At 41.1% G+C, this 15,442-nt stretch overlaps 1 protein-coding gene across 1 annotated transcript in view; it reads left to right on the top strand.

Annotated features, from left to right (window-relative positions):
* LOC134666845 (venom dipeptidyl peptidase 4-like) overlaps positions 1-9,967 on the top strand; it is a 67,473-nt gene extending 57,506 nt beyond the window's left edge. The window contains exons 10-19 of the mRNA XM_063524162.1: positions 3-123; positions 779-871; positions 1,396-1,532; positions 3,402-3,612; positions 4,663-4,847; positions 6,091-6,285; positions 6,992-7,149; positions 7,562-7,647; positions 8,619-8,744; positions 9,819-9,967. Of these exons, the coding sequence (XP_063380232.1) occupies positions 3-123; positions 779-871; positions 1,396-1,532; positions 3,402-3,612; positions 4,663-4,847; positions 6,091-6,285; positions 6,992-7,149; positions 7,562-7,647; positions 8,619-8,744; positions 9,819-9,908 (1,402 nt within the window). The 3' untranslated portion in view covers positions 9,909-9,967. The remainder of the gene's footprint in view (positions 1-2; positions 124-778; positions 872-1,395; positions 1,533-3,401; positions 3,613-4,662; positions 4,848-6,090; positions 6,286-6,991; positions 7,150-7,561; positions 7,648-8,618; positions 8,745-9,818) is intronic.
* Positions 9,968-15,442: the final 5,475 nt, after the last annotated feature.

Below are 15,442 nucleotides of genomic sequence, written 5' to 3'. Positions count from 1 at the left end.
AGGCCAATCCTGAAAGCCGTGAAGTTCGTCACTAGTAACACCATCGCCCTGATGTGGACCAACCGCGTCCAGACCACCATGAGGGTGCTCACTTGCACCCTTGGCACGGCCGCTTGCACCCAGGTAGGCTTCCTTTTGTATCAATACTGAAGCCGTGAAGTTCGTCACTAGTGACACCATCGCGCTAATGTGGACCAAACGCGTCCAGATCACCATGAGGGTGCTCACTTGCACTCTTGGAACGGTCGCTTGCACCCAGGTAGGCTTCCTCTTGTATCAATCGTGAAGCCGTAAAGTTCGTCACTAGTGACACCATCGCCCTGATGTGGACCAACCGCGTCCAGACCACCATGAGGGTGCTCACTTGCGCTCTTGGAACGGTCGCTTGCACCCAGGTAGGCTTCCTAGTGTATCAATCGTGAAGCCGTGAAGTTTGTCACTAGTGACACCATCTCGGTAATGTGGGCCAACCGTGTCCAGACCACCATGAGGGTGCTCACTTGCACCCTTAGCACGGCCATTTGCGCCCAAGGATCAGCCCTGAAGCCGTGAAGTTCGTATGATGACACACCATCATAATATAAAGATTTTTTATTTGCGTACGCAATTTTTTATTACCTACTTATTGTGCTATTTCCATAAACATACATACATTGATTGAAGAGCCCACAAGATGCTGTGGATCAGTTACTATTAAGTAACGCATACTTTTTACTATAAGTAACAAAAATTATTAAGAACGAACGCGTTGTGTAACAAGTTGTGTAAAACGTTTCAGATTTACACATATACCGAGACCAACGGCTGGATCGACAACATTCCTCTCATCTTCAACGCGCAAGGAACCGCTTTCATCACCATCTTGCCTCAAGTTAGTAATATCTAAATTAGAATCTAATAAATATAGTTTGTAAGTTTTATCATGTTTGTTTATTCCTTTCTTTGTTTTTATCAATAAATAAAATTATAAATATAGATATTTCTGTAATTTGACTTTATAAATTAGAAAGTTGTTGATTTGATAATTTTTTTTAATGTTATAGTACTAATAGAATAGAATAGAAAAAGTTTATTTGGTGTCAAAATAAAACTTAACCTAAAAATACATCTTATTCTAATACATACTAACACCAAAATGGATGCCACTCAGCATTTGCCGATGTCTAAGATACTTAGCCATGGCGCTGGTTTTCAGGGCAACCAGATAATCACTAAAATAACTCCCTAATTGCTTTCTCGTGAGTGCTTAGTTAGTACGGGAGCGCCCAATGTGTGGTGATCTCAAGTAGGCTTATACGAATATACGCTCCATTTAGAAGAAAGGTGATCTGTGGCATAAATGGCATTAAGTCAAAGACTCTAAACCCCATTTCAACGACAATTTTAAAATTCCAGGCCGTCGATGGTACCCTCTACAAGCAAATTGTCCAAATCTCGGCCCCGGCTACCGGCAATGACTGGACTCTGCAGAACCGCGTCAACACCGCCCATACTGTCGCTGAGATTTTGAAGTGGACTGAGAATGACATTATGTAAGCTCTCCTTTATATCTAAGGATGGTATTCCACCTGACCAAATTATTGGTCCAATGTCATTGCGTCTCAGTCTCTCAGGTGGAATACTACCTACCCTAATGGACGTGTTAAAGGAGTTTGAATTCTTTATACGGGTTGTCGCGTTGAAAGGAAGACCAATGACAGATGCCCTTAAAGGTGTTATTCGGACTCAGCGTACAACATTACGTTTTAAATATCACGCCGCAATTCTGCAGCAGTAACGCTAGTGTAGTCTGAATCCGTATTTGACCCCGATGTAAGTTCAGCGAAAATTAATGGTTTCGCAGAAAATCAACGATGTGTATATGTCGTAGTCAGATCGTATAATCCGCCGTATTACATTACGGCTAGCCGTTTTCAAAAACAGGGGCGTTTTGAAATGCGGCGGTTCGACGATTAGCCGGATTGTCATTGCGATACGTTCTTCAATAAGGCGGCCTACGTTTAGCCGCATCGTACTACTATTTTATATTGTAGAGTGACCAGTTCTTTCGGTCGCCTACGTAACCGGAGTTTGACAATGTTTGCAATTTAATTTATTTTTACCATGGTCCCACCGCACTACATGTGTTTCTTTTCCGAAACATTTCCTTCACAACTTAAATAGACGGAGCCCCGCCTTGCGGGGCTCCTATTTCTGGGCGGTTTGCCCTTCGGGCATCTGAAGCTACCTAACGAACCTAACCTACTTACCTATACCTACGCTTTTTCCCCAAAAGTGTAATGTTTTCACGGACGTCTCACTTAATCAATAGGTAGGTAGGTTAGGTTGGTTCAGATGCCCGAAGGGCAAACTGCTCAGAAATAGGAGCCCCGCGAAGCGGGGCTCCGTCTAGTTAAGTTGCGAAGGAAACGATTTTTGAAAAGAAACAGTCCGACGAACTCCAGATTTGATGGTCACCCCAGCGTTTGTCAGGCAGCGCCACGAGTGTTAAAAATTGGAACTAAAAACTGTCAAAGCGGCGGCTAATGACTCGCTGTATTACATTACGGCTAGCCGTGTTGAAGAACGTATGGCGCCGAATACATTACGGCGGATTCTCATTCAGCCGCATTCAATACGGCTAATCGTTAAACCGCCGCATTTCAAAACGCCCCTGTTTTTGAAAACGGCTAGCCGTAATGTAATACGGCGGATTATACGATCCGACTGCGACATATAGAAGTTACAGTGACGACCCATATTTAAAACGGCAGCTATAGAGTCAAAGGAATTTGAGCCTTTTGAACCATAATTTCAATGCATAATAGAAAAGCACCACGGCAACGTGGCACGCGCACGGTGGTTGCAGCAGTGCTCGCAAGCGCTTATGGTTCAGAGGGCTCAAATTCTTTTGACTCTAATAGAGATCACTAGGTTACTCAGCCCTTGATGCTTAACACTTTGGTATTGCAGTACATCATGGAAATGCTGTCAGGATAAGCATGATGCAAAGTGTATTTTTTAGTCTTCTTCGATTAAGACAATTCCCCATCATCATTATCATCGGGCCAGCATCTTTGGAGATGATAGTTGCAGCGACTAAAGAGGTGTTTTGAGGAGGTAGTCTACAGCCTACATAGACTGCGATGACTGTATAAACCAATGGCCGATCTCTCCCTTTCTTTCTAGTTATCTATCCCACATGGTGGTGAGGTCAGCTTTCCTGCTTAAACTTCTCCACTTCGCCCTGTCCACGACATCGTCCTCGGATAACTTACACTCACTCATGTCCCTTAGCACTACATCCTTCCATCTTGTTCTGGGTCTGCCCCTAAATATTCGACCTGGGATGGAAAGTTGAGCCTGTATAGACCAATGGCCGTTCCCCAAATCCTAACTAATCTCACATTCACAAATTCCAGCTGGTACAAGGCCACAAGCGTGAACGACTCCGCGGAGCAGCATATCTACTCCATCAACTCCGAAGGCTCTGTCGATTGCTTCACCTGCGAGATAGCCAGGGAAGATGGCGGCCAATGTTTGTACAATGATGGCATTGTTAGTGAAGATGGGAATAGAATTACTGTGAATTGCGCTGGACCTGATCTGCCGCAGGTCTTCATCTATAACTCTGTAAGTACTGCTACTGTGAAACATACCCTTCCAATTAAAAAATAATCTGTTTTACAAATCGGTTGAACCGTCTTTAAAAAATCGTTGATCATTCTTCTTCTTGGTCGTGACCCCATGTCTGAGGGACGTGACTCCTATGGGGTATTCTTTCAATCACTGCTCTCCAGGCCTCTCGATCTTCGGCCATCTGCATCGTTATATATGTACATAGAAAATAAGGATCCTGATGAAGTGAGAACATTCTATAGTGCCGAGTACATAAGTATTATCGACTAGTAAGTACCTTCGCCCACTGTTAACTGTCTATCGGTAGACCTTATTACAAAAGGCATAAGGTCCACCGATGGACAGTTAAGAGTGTTGCTGTGTATACAAGGCTTGCCCTAAATACATACAGAAGCGATAACGTATTGCTTGATAAATACAATAACAATTACGTATATCTTATCTTTACACACTATCGCCTGGCCTTGAAGTATCAGTAGTATTGATATTGATTTTCAGGTCAGTTAAACAATCTAATAACCATTAAGTATAAGTAAAGTATGTGTTGTAGTCCTAATACAAGTACACTCTCGATGACAAAAATATGAGTTTATTAGCAAAGGAACTGCTAAAGTAAACCCGTTTATGACACCTGTAAACCTGTAGGTATTCATTGCCTGTAATGCATAATTGATGAATAAATTATTCTAAATGAAAACTACTCTTTTGTCCTAATCGTGTTTGCGAACCATCGAATAGTGAGTAGATATTTTGTTCATCAGCTCATGTTTTTACTGAGTATATTTAGTAGACAAATTTTTTGTAACCTAAATTTTCAAATTACGCCCCGAATCCTTATTATTTTTTTAGATCGTGTAAACGAATTCTCATTGAACCTCACAGACCTCGTTAGTTACTTTTTCTGTCCAGCAAATCCAAGACCATCAGCCCTAAAATCAGTAGGACCAACTAGGAAATTAAACCCTTTCTTAAAATCAATATTCTGGCGAGTAACTGATAGGTACCCTTTTTCCTGTTTCTTAAAAAACTAATCTTGTCTTCCAGAACGGCTCGCTTGAGCTAGAATGGGACGATAATAACGCAACAAGCGCCGTGGTCTCCAACCGCATTCTGCCCGTGAACCTGCGGCTTTCCGTGCCGGTTGCCACCGGCTTGCCTGACGCTGATGTCCAGCTGTTGCTACCGCATGATTACGAGCTGAGGACTAACGTGCCTATGCTTGTCTATGTGTAAGTATACTTCGTACTCTGCTCAATGAGACGCATAGTGACATCAGCCGTGAAAGTGCTAAACCTAATACGATTTGTGTTAGAGTCAGACCAAGAAAACAAACAACCGAATTGATAACCTCCTTCTTTGAGATTTGGAAGTCGGTTAAAAAGCAAGTCCGCAGCGGATTTGATAGCCCACGCAGTGCACGCTGCACGTGTTATTTTAAACGTCAAACTTCTATGAAATTATGACGTATAAAATAACACTGACACTGTGTGGGCTATCAAATCCGCTGCAGATTTTTCTTGGTCCAACTCTAGTGCCATAGCCTAGTTCTCTTATGACAGATGTCGCTAGGTGCTGTGATTTGATCACACAAGTTTCAGACGTCAGTGCTGTTATAGCTTTGTATTTTGAAGTTACGGCTGTAACGCTAAATCAGTAAGAAATGGGTGATGTCAATGTCAATTTGTTTTGGTAAATTGAGAATTATTGTCGCTATTAGAACATTCAGTACCGTAAAATGGGGTGAGTTGGGTGAAATTTGACTTTCAAACCTGGATAAAATTTTATTTTTACATGTGAAAACTGAATGGTGTATATAATAAGTGGTTCGGACGTTTGTATTTTATTTTGGGTAGTTCCATTTCATAACTTTGACGATAAAGAGGAAAACCCATCTCACCCCGTAGTGCCTCGTGGTGAGAGGGTTATTCATACAAAGGTGATTTTGGAAAATTGTTGGATCGATTTTTTTTTATTATGCGTATTACTATAGCCCCATTTTAAATTGGAATACATTATTTTTGTAGCAGTAGCCTTAAAATCCCTTCTCACCCCCCTCTCAAACCTTCTCTCCCCATTCATAACCCAACTCTCCCCGCGAAACCTACTATCTACACATTTTATCAAGGAGATTGACAGTGGCGTCTATTCTTGTCGTAGATGTCGCTAGGCACCGGTTTCTAGCAGCACTATCAACATACTGAATATTATCTTAAACCTTAGAGAATATAACCAACGGAGTGGTCATTAACAGGCGTTCCCCTCTGTCGAAAAAAGGCGGCCAATGGTCAACCACATGTCAAACACATGTATGGACTGACGTTTATCTGACATGGCTATGTTGACGTTACGTATACATTTGATGTGCCCCTCCCCCGCAAAAAACGGCAGACTATTTTGTACCGAAAATTATAGACATGGCTTCTCCGTTGGTTATAATCGCTAAGTCTAAAACCATGTAACATCTGATTCCAGCTACGGCGGTCCAGACACAGCCCTCGTCACGAAACAATGGAGCATCGACTGGGGAACCTCCCTGGTCAGCCGTTGGAATATCGCCGTCGCTCACATCGATGGTCGAGGTTCTGGACTGAGAGGCGTCGCAAACATGTTCGCGGTCAACCGGGCGCTGGGAACTGTGGAGATTGAGGACCAGATCTCTGTTACTAGGTAATTAGGGGCTTTCCAAATTACCTTGAAGATTAACGTTGAGTTGTTTGAACCTGGCTGCCAAGCATATTTTTAGACAGATCCAGATTCAAATTGTTTATACGACAACGGTTTCACTCACTTGAATTCTTAGTCGCTATTGGCGACATGTTTCGGGCCCGTCGGGGGTGTTCGACCGTTGTCGTATAAACAAATTTAAAATATGTCTCACGAAAGTTTAATATCGGTGATCCAGATTCAATAATATCCTATTAGGCTGGAGGGCTGCACTCTAACAGAACTGTTTTAGATATCCTCTCTTAGTGTGGCAACTCCACAAGAATCATCCAAATTCGAAATGGCTGGAAATGGTTACCACCTAGAGCTGCCATAGCGCTGCAGGCTTAAGTGAAATTTGCCAGTGGTTTTCTGTAAGTTGGTAGAACATGAACATAAAATCAATAGCCAAGTTTCTTCAACCGGGGAACGTATCTGGTGAGTCGCTGTAGATGGAATATCGCCGTCGCCCTCGTCAATGGACGTAGCTCAATGTTCAGAGCTAGAACACAAAAGACTATAAGTACGTGCGTATAGTCCCTAAGCCTTAAACCTTTCTGAATCATTCCCTTTGTGAGAAACGAGAACCTATATAAGAGCAAAAATATAACCCGTATAACTTCATAACGATTACCATTCCTCCAATATGTCTTTTCTTTTCTCATTTCAGATACCTCCACGAAAACCTCTCGTTCCTTGACTCCAACCGCACCTGCATCTGGGGCTGGTCTTACGGCGGTTACGCTGCTTCCCTGGCCTTGGCTCGCGGAGGAGACGTCTTCAGATGTGCAGCGGCTGTCGCACCTGTCGTGGACTGGAGATTCTATGGTATGTGCCTTAGTGTAAGACCTGAGCCTCAAAAGTCAAGTTGGCTCACATGCTTGACCAGTCTACCAACATTAACGACAAAACTGCCGCCTCGTACCCGAACTACATATTAACACATTTATTACATTAAATAATACAATTTTAAACGTATTTATAAAACAGTTGTGCGGTAGAAAGAAGAGAAATCTAATCTTCAAGGATGGGTATTCCACAGCCGTCTTCAGATCCAAATCTTTCTATCCTTCTTCTCGTTTCTCTAATTCTTAGAGAGACCGCTCTGATGATTGATATTTGTATTTTGACTTTGATCCAGTTGATTATTTGTGAGTATGGTTTGGACCATTTTTCATGGAGCTACGTAATGTTGTACAATAATAATTATACATTGATTGATGTTGTACTTTGATTTCAGACACAATATACACAGAGCGATATATGGACACTCCGCAGCAGAACCCGGCCGCGTATACTGCATCTTCGCTTTTGACAGATGAAGTGGTGAGTTAGATTTATACGTAAAATGATCACATAAGGTAAACGTACTAGTGCTCGACATGCTAATGCCCAATAGATGACTCCTACTATCACCTCTATTGACAATGACTTAAGTTTCAAGATGACATGTACAGTCGCCATCAGATATATCGGAGCGGCCAAGGTGTTCACAATATCTGAACGCGCACTCTAATGCCTTGACAATAGAGGCGTGTTCAGATATTTGTGAACACCTTGGCCGCTCCGATATATATGATGGCGACTGTACTTGGAACGCGTCAAGCACCAGAACGTTTACCTTACAAGTCCAAGAAAATTACAAGATACTATTTGTGTTTTGTTATAAAAATACTAATCTTTCTCGAATACCATGCGTGTATGAAAATGTACCAATCCTGCAAATTAGAATGAAGTTTCATAAAGTACCTATGTACTATGACTCTTCATCACCATTGAAGCAGAATATATCATCATCATCATCTCAGCCATAAGACGTCCACTGCTGAACATAGGCCTCCCCCTTCCCAGAATATATGGTGAGAGAATATATAGTGGGAGTTAAAACTGTAGCAAACCTCTGTTAAATTTTATCCTTTTTTTAACAAACAACAAAATGCCGGATGCGAATAAAACTACTTTCAACGCCTTGTTAGATCTCATAGACACTTATGAATAACGCCATAGAGTTCAATTTCAAAATTTACTTTACAGTACATATGGTCCTATTTTCCCGCACTAGTGCGTAAAATAGCACTTTTCGTGCGATGTCAAAAGTTTAAAGGGCCACATGTACTGTCAAACGTTGTACGATACACGTGCGAATAGGTAATTCGCAACTCGTGTCGATTTAAAACACTCCCTTCGGTCGTGTTTTAATTTATCGCCACTCGTTTCGAATTTCCTCTTTTCCGCACTTGTATCGTAAATAACTATTTCTTACTTATTAGAACTTAATTCAAACTTGTATTTTCCAGGTGGAAGCGTACAGAAACAAACGCTACTTCCTGATCCACGGGACAGCAGACGACAACGTGCATTACCAGCACGCTATGCTGATCTCACGGTTGCTACAGCGCGAAGATGTTTCCTTCACGCAGATGGTACGTATCAACCAACCCAACCAACCAACCACCAACTACCAACCAACCCAACCAACCCACCAACCTACCAACCAAACAACAACCACCCACCAACCACCACCACCAACCTTTTTTTTGTCCATGTGGGACTGCCGTTACGCATCGTCCTCCTGGCCCCGAGGTGGGCTCATTATGGGGGGTATGTGGGACTCTCACCTCCCAGCTCTTTTCAATTGTGAAAAGAGGGGAGGAGCCTACCCACTAAACTCACACCGGCGTTTCCCGCAATATGCCGTTTGGGGAGGCGCCCTGGGATCACAAACATTCTACCAGGACGCCCCCCCCCCCTCCCACCCCGGTATCCCTGGCTGGCTTCCGCCAGGGCACCCGCATCTGAGGAGGGAGGGTCAGAAACGCTTTGGCTCAGACGCTTTGACGCAGACGTGTGAAACCATGCAGCCCTGGGCCCTATACCCACAGGCCCTACGAGGGGAAGTTGGCGCGCAGCAGCTGCATACTGCGCTCTTCTTCTTCCTCTACGTCTGCGCCTTAGCGGATGCGCGTCAACGTCGTCCTCGCGCAACCGCTCCGCTGCCTCCTTCTGTAGCATCACCATTTCACAGAAGGCCTCCACCTCCTTCCATGACCTCTTGCTGTGCAACATGGTCGAAACAACTTTGTGCAGCGAGAGGTCCCCTCCCGACTACTACCACCAACCTACCAACCAACCACCAACCAATCAATCAACCAACCACCAACCAACCCAACCCACCAACCAACCAACCAATTTCAGGACGGGCCTTACGGGCAGTAAAAATGGTACTAGTTCAGCGATATCACTCGCGAATTGGAGTCAATCGTGCAATCTAACGCAACTAGTTGCGACCAATCGCGCGCGTGATGCGAACTCATCAACCAATCGCATTGTAGCGGTGTCACACCGCTGTACTGGGCATTCATGTCCCATTCTTATTGCCCGTAAGGCCAGTCCAGGTCAGTCATATACCATCAGGCCAATTCGAACGTGCTCTCTATTTCCTCTATTTACTTGTAAGAGTTATTTTGTATTATTGTAAAATGTACGTATTTTTACAGAGTTATACTGACGAAGACCATGGACTAGTCGGTGTCCGGCCCCACCTCTACCACGCTTTAGAGAAGTTCCTAACAGAAAACATGCTGTAAATACTTATAACAATGTATTGAAGTAAGGGCGTCCGCTAGCTAACGCGGTTGCTCGGAGCGGGTGAGCGGGTTAATGAAAAATATGATGGCTCCTCTACACGATGGGCCAGCGCCGGCCACTCCAAGGGACACATTTATGCGTTAGAGGGAGCAAGTGATATTGCTATCTCATTCTACCGCATGGCTGCGTCCCTTGGATTGGCCGGCGCTGGCCCATCGTGTAGAGGAGCCATTAGGTAAGGTGGTGGTACTGGTGCTCGACGAGGTCCCAGTACAGTCATGTCATCTTGAAACTTAAGTCATTGTCAATAGAGGTGACAGCAGAGTGTCATCTATTGGGCATTAGCATGTCGAGCAATAGTACCACCACCTTACCTACGCGTGCGACGGATTTTACGCAGTCTCCATCAGATATATCGCAGCGGTCGAGGTATCCAAAAACATCTGAAGACGCACTAGCGCCTTGGCAATAGGGGCGTGTTCAGATATTTGTGAGCATCTTGGGCGCTCCGATATATCTGACGGCGACTGTACGTGCGCCCGCTAGCGGAAGCCTAAATATTGCTCAGTGAAGTTATTAGACACAATAATTAATTTAGGAACATGGTTCATTGAAGTAATATTGTCTGCAGGCATTTTACATACTGGGGCCAAATTCGACACGTACAACTGTCAGATTTCGCATCCACGTCAAAACAACAGTTGATTTTATCGCATACTGAGTGTTGATTCCATCAACGGTGGATAATATCATTTGGTACAACCAAAACTCAACTCTAAACTAAGGGTGGTTCGGTTTGGTTTGCTTGTCACCCTAACTGTGGATTGTTAATGTAAAATTTTGACATTGTTCGTATTCGAGAACTTATGATTTTTCCCGCATCAACGGGAGATCAACACGTCATTCATAGTCATACGTCAAACGTCGCTTGTCGAATAGGGGTCCTGGTTTTCAATAGTGTCTACTTTGATCGAACTCGAAATTTTTTTACCATGTTGATTGGTGCGTGCGAAGAGAAAAGAAAATCATTTGCAAGCATAGACCTAGTATTACATAGATGAGCCATACGCGTGCCTCCGTGAGGGACAAAACATACGCAAAGCATATTAAAAACACGTTTTAACATTCCTGACAACCTACCAAAAACAATCTACGTAATTCGGTCGGGTTATTTGTTGCCCACCATAAGCCATACTAAATTTTTGGTGGGGAACAAACAAAAAGTGAGACTGTCAAGGACAAGCAATAAGCGCTTTCTCTGCTACTCCTACTGAAATTTCCATAAGTGCATCTCGTTCGGTCGTTTGGCCCCTCCCCCGTGTCATCTCTATATTATTGTACCATGTTTGCAAGGTATTTTGAGTAAACGTCCCGCTTGGAGCGCTGTTCAAAATCCCATACAAAAGCAGACAACGCAAACGCGAACATACGTCACGCTATCGAATGAAATTTACACTAGGGGTTCTGAGGGCTTACCGCGAACCACGTTCGACATGTTGCCTCCCTGTCGCACTTGTATATTCGTACGTAAGTGTGACAGGAAGGCAACACGTTGACGGTAGGCCCTCTGATCTATTACTTCAATGTACCATCATGACAACTCTAGTCGCCTAAGGTTAACGCCATAGGCTATTTAAAAGAATAAAAAGATTATGTACCTTTCTATACATTTTTCCATTGTAAAATGAGTAGGGACCTCTACTTGTTTCTGCATTTAATATATAGATATTTCGAGTTTTAGTCCATCTGGATGTTTTGGATGTAAAATTAGTTAAAAAGAAACTTAATAAGAATAGGAACATCAAAAAAGCTGAAAATCTTAATTTGATATATTTTGTTATTGCTAATAATTTTAAGGAGAAAGTGAACTAAAACAGGGTATGGACTTCCAATGTCTTGATTTAAATGGCCGAAATTTTATCTATGTAAAGTGAGGACGCCAAGCACTAATAATGTCGTACATTGACCCCGCCTGTCTACACAATGGCGTTGACCGCCGCCATCATGGGGCAGCAATATCTGCGCGTGGGACAGAGATAGGAACACGCGGGTCAGTGTACGCAATTCTTGGTGCTACGCGTTCATACCCTAGTGATATGAATAAAAAACATGAACAATGACCGTGCAATATTTTTTACTTTTTTTTAATTGTTACCAGTTCAAAATATTACAAAACAGTATTCCGTTTTATAGAAGTATTTATGTTATAATTAATGGAGTTTAAATGTCGTTAAAGAATAGAAAATATATACTTACCTATCATGACATTGTAAATAATTATTAATTTATAAAGTTGTACCAAGACAAGTCTGCAGCGATTTTTTAGCACAGGCAGCGCAAGTATTATTTATACGTCATAATTTCAGAGAAGTTTGACGTTTGATGTGCTATCAAAATCGTTGCAGACTTGTCTTGGTCTAACTTTAAAGTCTATTTAGTATGTTTTTGATCAATCATAATATTCAATATTGATTGTTGCCTGTAAAAGTCGATAATAGAAACCAATATTTACAAAGATTTATAATAATTACGCTATTCCGAAAGAGTACCTAATAGTTGTAACTTCAATAAGTATTATAGTTTCAGTGGAATTTCAATAAGCAATAGTCTTGTAAATATTTAAATGTAATGAGAAGTGAAAAATCCTTTTAAATAAATAATATTTTGTATAAAAAACGTCTGTTAATCTTTGAATCCCTCCCATAATAAATAAGTAATGAAAAAAAATATGATTACGGCCCCGACACTATCATGGATACTGACATTACTTTGACGGAATGACGTTTTTAGTGATAGTGTAGGGAGTGTCATGAAGGAATGACGGCAAGTAATGAAGTTTATTTTAATAATTTCCGTCAGTATTGGAGTTATGTCAAAGTAATGATACTAGAAATGACATTATACTGACAGTGAATTGATTAGAATGATGAAATCAGAAACGACAGAAAGAATGATGGACGATAATGAAGTTATTAAACATTTTTAATATTTTTGAAGAAATGACAAAATAATGACATTATACTGATAGTGAGTGGAGCGCATCACTCTAATCCCTCATTCCATCATTTAAAGTACTTTAGAAGAAGGTTTTATACTAACAAGAGTCATTACAGGCATTAAAATCAATAAGTGAAGTATACCTACTCTATTATCATTGCTCTAAAGTTTATTTTCACTTGACTCTCAAGAAAAAAGGAAAACTTGCAGAATACGATGCATAAAGAAAATCTCTGTCCCTTTCTAAAAATTTTCCATACATGAAATAAAAATTAAAAACCTTTTATTTTAAGTTGTTTACAACAATTTAATTATATTTTTACCGGGAAACGCGAAAATCGAAATTTAGTTATCTGCCTCTTTATCGTTCGAATATGCAAAAGTGAGGATGATGATGATGAAAAGTGATAGAGAGGTTAGATAACGAAATTTCGTGTTTCGCGGTAGACCCCCAGATTGTGATGGATTGTGGTAGTGGCGCCCCCTACGCAGTAATATTCCCTATTCAGGGAAATAGAATAATATTATGCAATACTCTGCGTAGGGGGCGCCTCTAGCACATACTGAGGGCTTACCGCGTAATTTCGTTTTCTGCCTCTTTATCACTCTTGCGTATTCGAGCGTTAGAGACTGATAACGAAATTTAGATTTTCGCATTTCGAAGTAGACCCTCTGAATTTGCTAGTGGACCCTACGCCGACTTTTGCGTAATATTCCCTTTTGCGTTTTATTTCGTGCATGGAGTTCAATATATTTTTTAAAATATGGTCAGCATCCCTATTTCGTATATTCTGTATATGGCCTTATATAATAACATGCTGTAAGTATGCACCTATCCTATAAGTAAACTCTCTGGTTTATGGCATTATTCATAAACGCGTTACTGGCCTGAATTAGCTATGAATAGTTTTGATCTTCTCGTTTTGGTCTTTATCTCTCATTTTGACTTATGTATTTGTAAGAAAGGGATAAAACATATTAACTAAATCAGGCCTGTAAAGCTTAAAAAGTTTTATGACTAATTGAGAATGAATAGTTAGTGTTTATGGTTGAATGTTCCATATAAGACTATCCCGTTCGAACTTGCTTTATGACGGACTCTTTTTTAAACCTCCTTACTTCGAACCTCCACAGATATTGTTTTTACTAAACGTCAGGTCAACCGCAGAAACCCCGACTAGTTTTAATCAGCAAAATCCTAACCACTTTTTTAATAATTATGTACAAGTATTAGTATTTCGGATACCCCAAAAACCTGTGTCTTAAAGGTCCTTCCTTCCCTCAGCATAATATATAGAATGACACAGAAAAATGCGGTACTACAGACTTTTTCATAAGGATCTGAAACGAAAAGAGATACTCAGATAAAGTTCGAAGTAACACAATATAGATCTTTAAGACGAAATAAATTGCATTCAGTTTTCTTCAAAACATCAATTAAATTTCTGCCATAGCAGTTTTTATTTTACTAACCAAATAAAAACAAAGTATTTTTATTATAGGTAAGTTAACTAGGTTACATATATCAGGTACCTTTTTTCTTAACCAAATACGTATACATTCTTACATAAAAGAAGAATTCAGTAGACACAGTCAGCGTCGTATAGTAGGTAGCATCCAAAGTATTCAAATAGTTCGGTACACTATATACTTAATAATAGGTATGTATGGCGTATCGAACTATTTGGATAGGTACTTTGGATGCTACCTACTATATGATGCTGATCGTACTTTAAGAATAGTTTGATTCCCGGTTCGTGGTAAGAATAAAAAAAAATTGTATACATTTTTTAACTACCAATCTTTCACACAGTCATGACGCACGCACGCACGAAAAGGTTGAAACAAATAAATATTCTTTTTAGTTACCTATTTCTTTTTCTGCATTTTTCTGGCTCATCGGGTATAGAGTTGCCACAGTACATAGTATATTTAGTTACGACAGGTTAGAAATATTTGAATCGATGCTTGAATAATGTCTTGGTTTTGTGTTCTTCAAAACGTACACTACAACATAACTAAGAATGGTTAGGAAAATAATAACTTAAAATTCCCCGTGACAAGTAATGATGAAAATACTGATAGAAATACTAATAAGTGTGTGGGGAGATTTAAGAATGTCATGACCTGACTGGACCAAACGCTGGAGAGTCAAGAAATTTCATGTCATTGCTAATGATAGTGTCGGGGCCGTGAATGTGGACAGAATAGAAGCGGACCACACTTAGTTTTAATGCCAAGTTAGGAGCAAGAAGCTTATAGCTTAGATAGCTTCCTCTCTAGATTATAAGAAGACAGAAGGAAATAAAGAGTTATTTGTTTCACTCGGGGGCAAAGTTAGCCCCCAAGTGAAACACAAAATTTTTCACCACACCAACTAACCACGTCAAATTAAGCCGAATTTGGGCAAGCTGCGGAAATAATTCGTGTAGTTTTGAAAATTGGTACAGGCATACCTTGTGGTGTCTAGATAAACATACTAAAAGTCCTCGAGGGTAGGGGGTGTGCTGGGGGTGTAGAGGGGGGTTGAAGGTAC

This window comes from Cydia fagiglandana, chromosome 8 (assembly GCF_963556715.1).
Source record: "Cydia fagiglandana chromosome 8, ilCydFagi1.1, whole genome shotgun sequence".
Classification (NCBI taxonomy): domain Eukaryota; kingdom Metazoa; phylum Arthropoda; class Insecta; order Lepidoptera; family Tortricidae; genus Cydia; species Cydia fagiglandana.
This window is presented reverse-complemented; position numbering and strand designations above follow the sequence as displayed.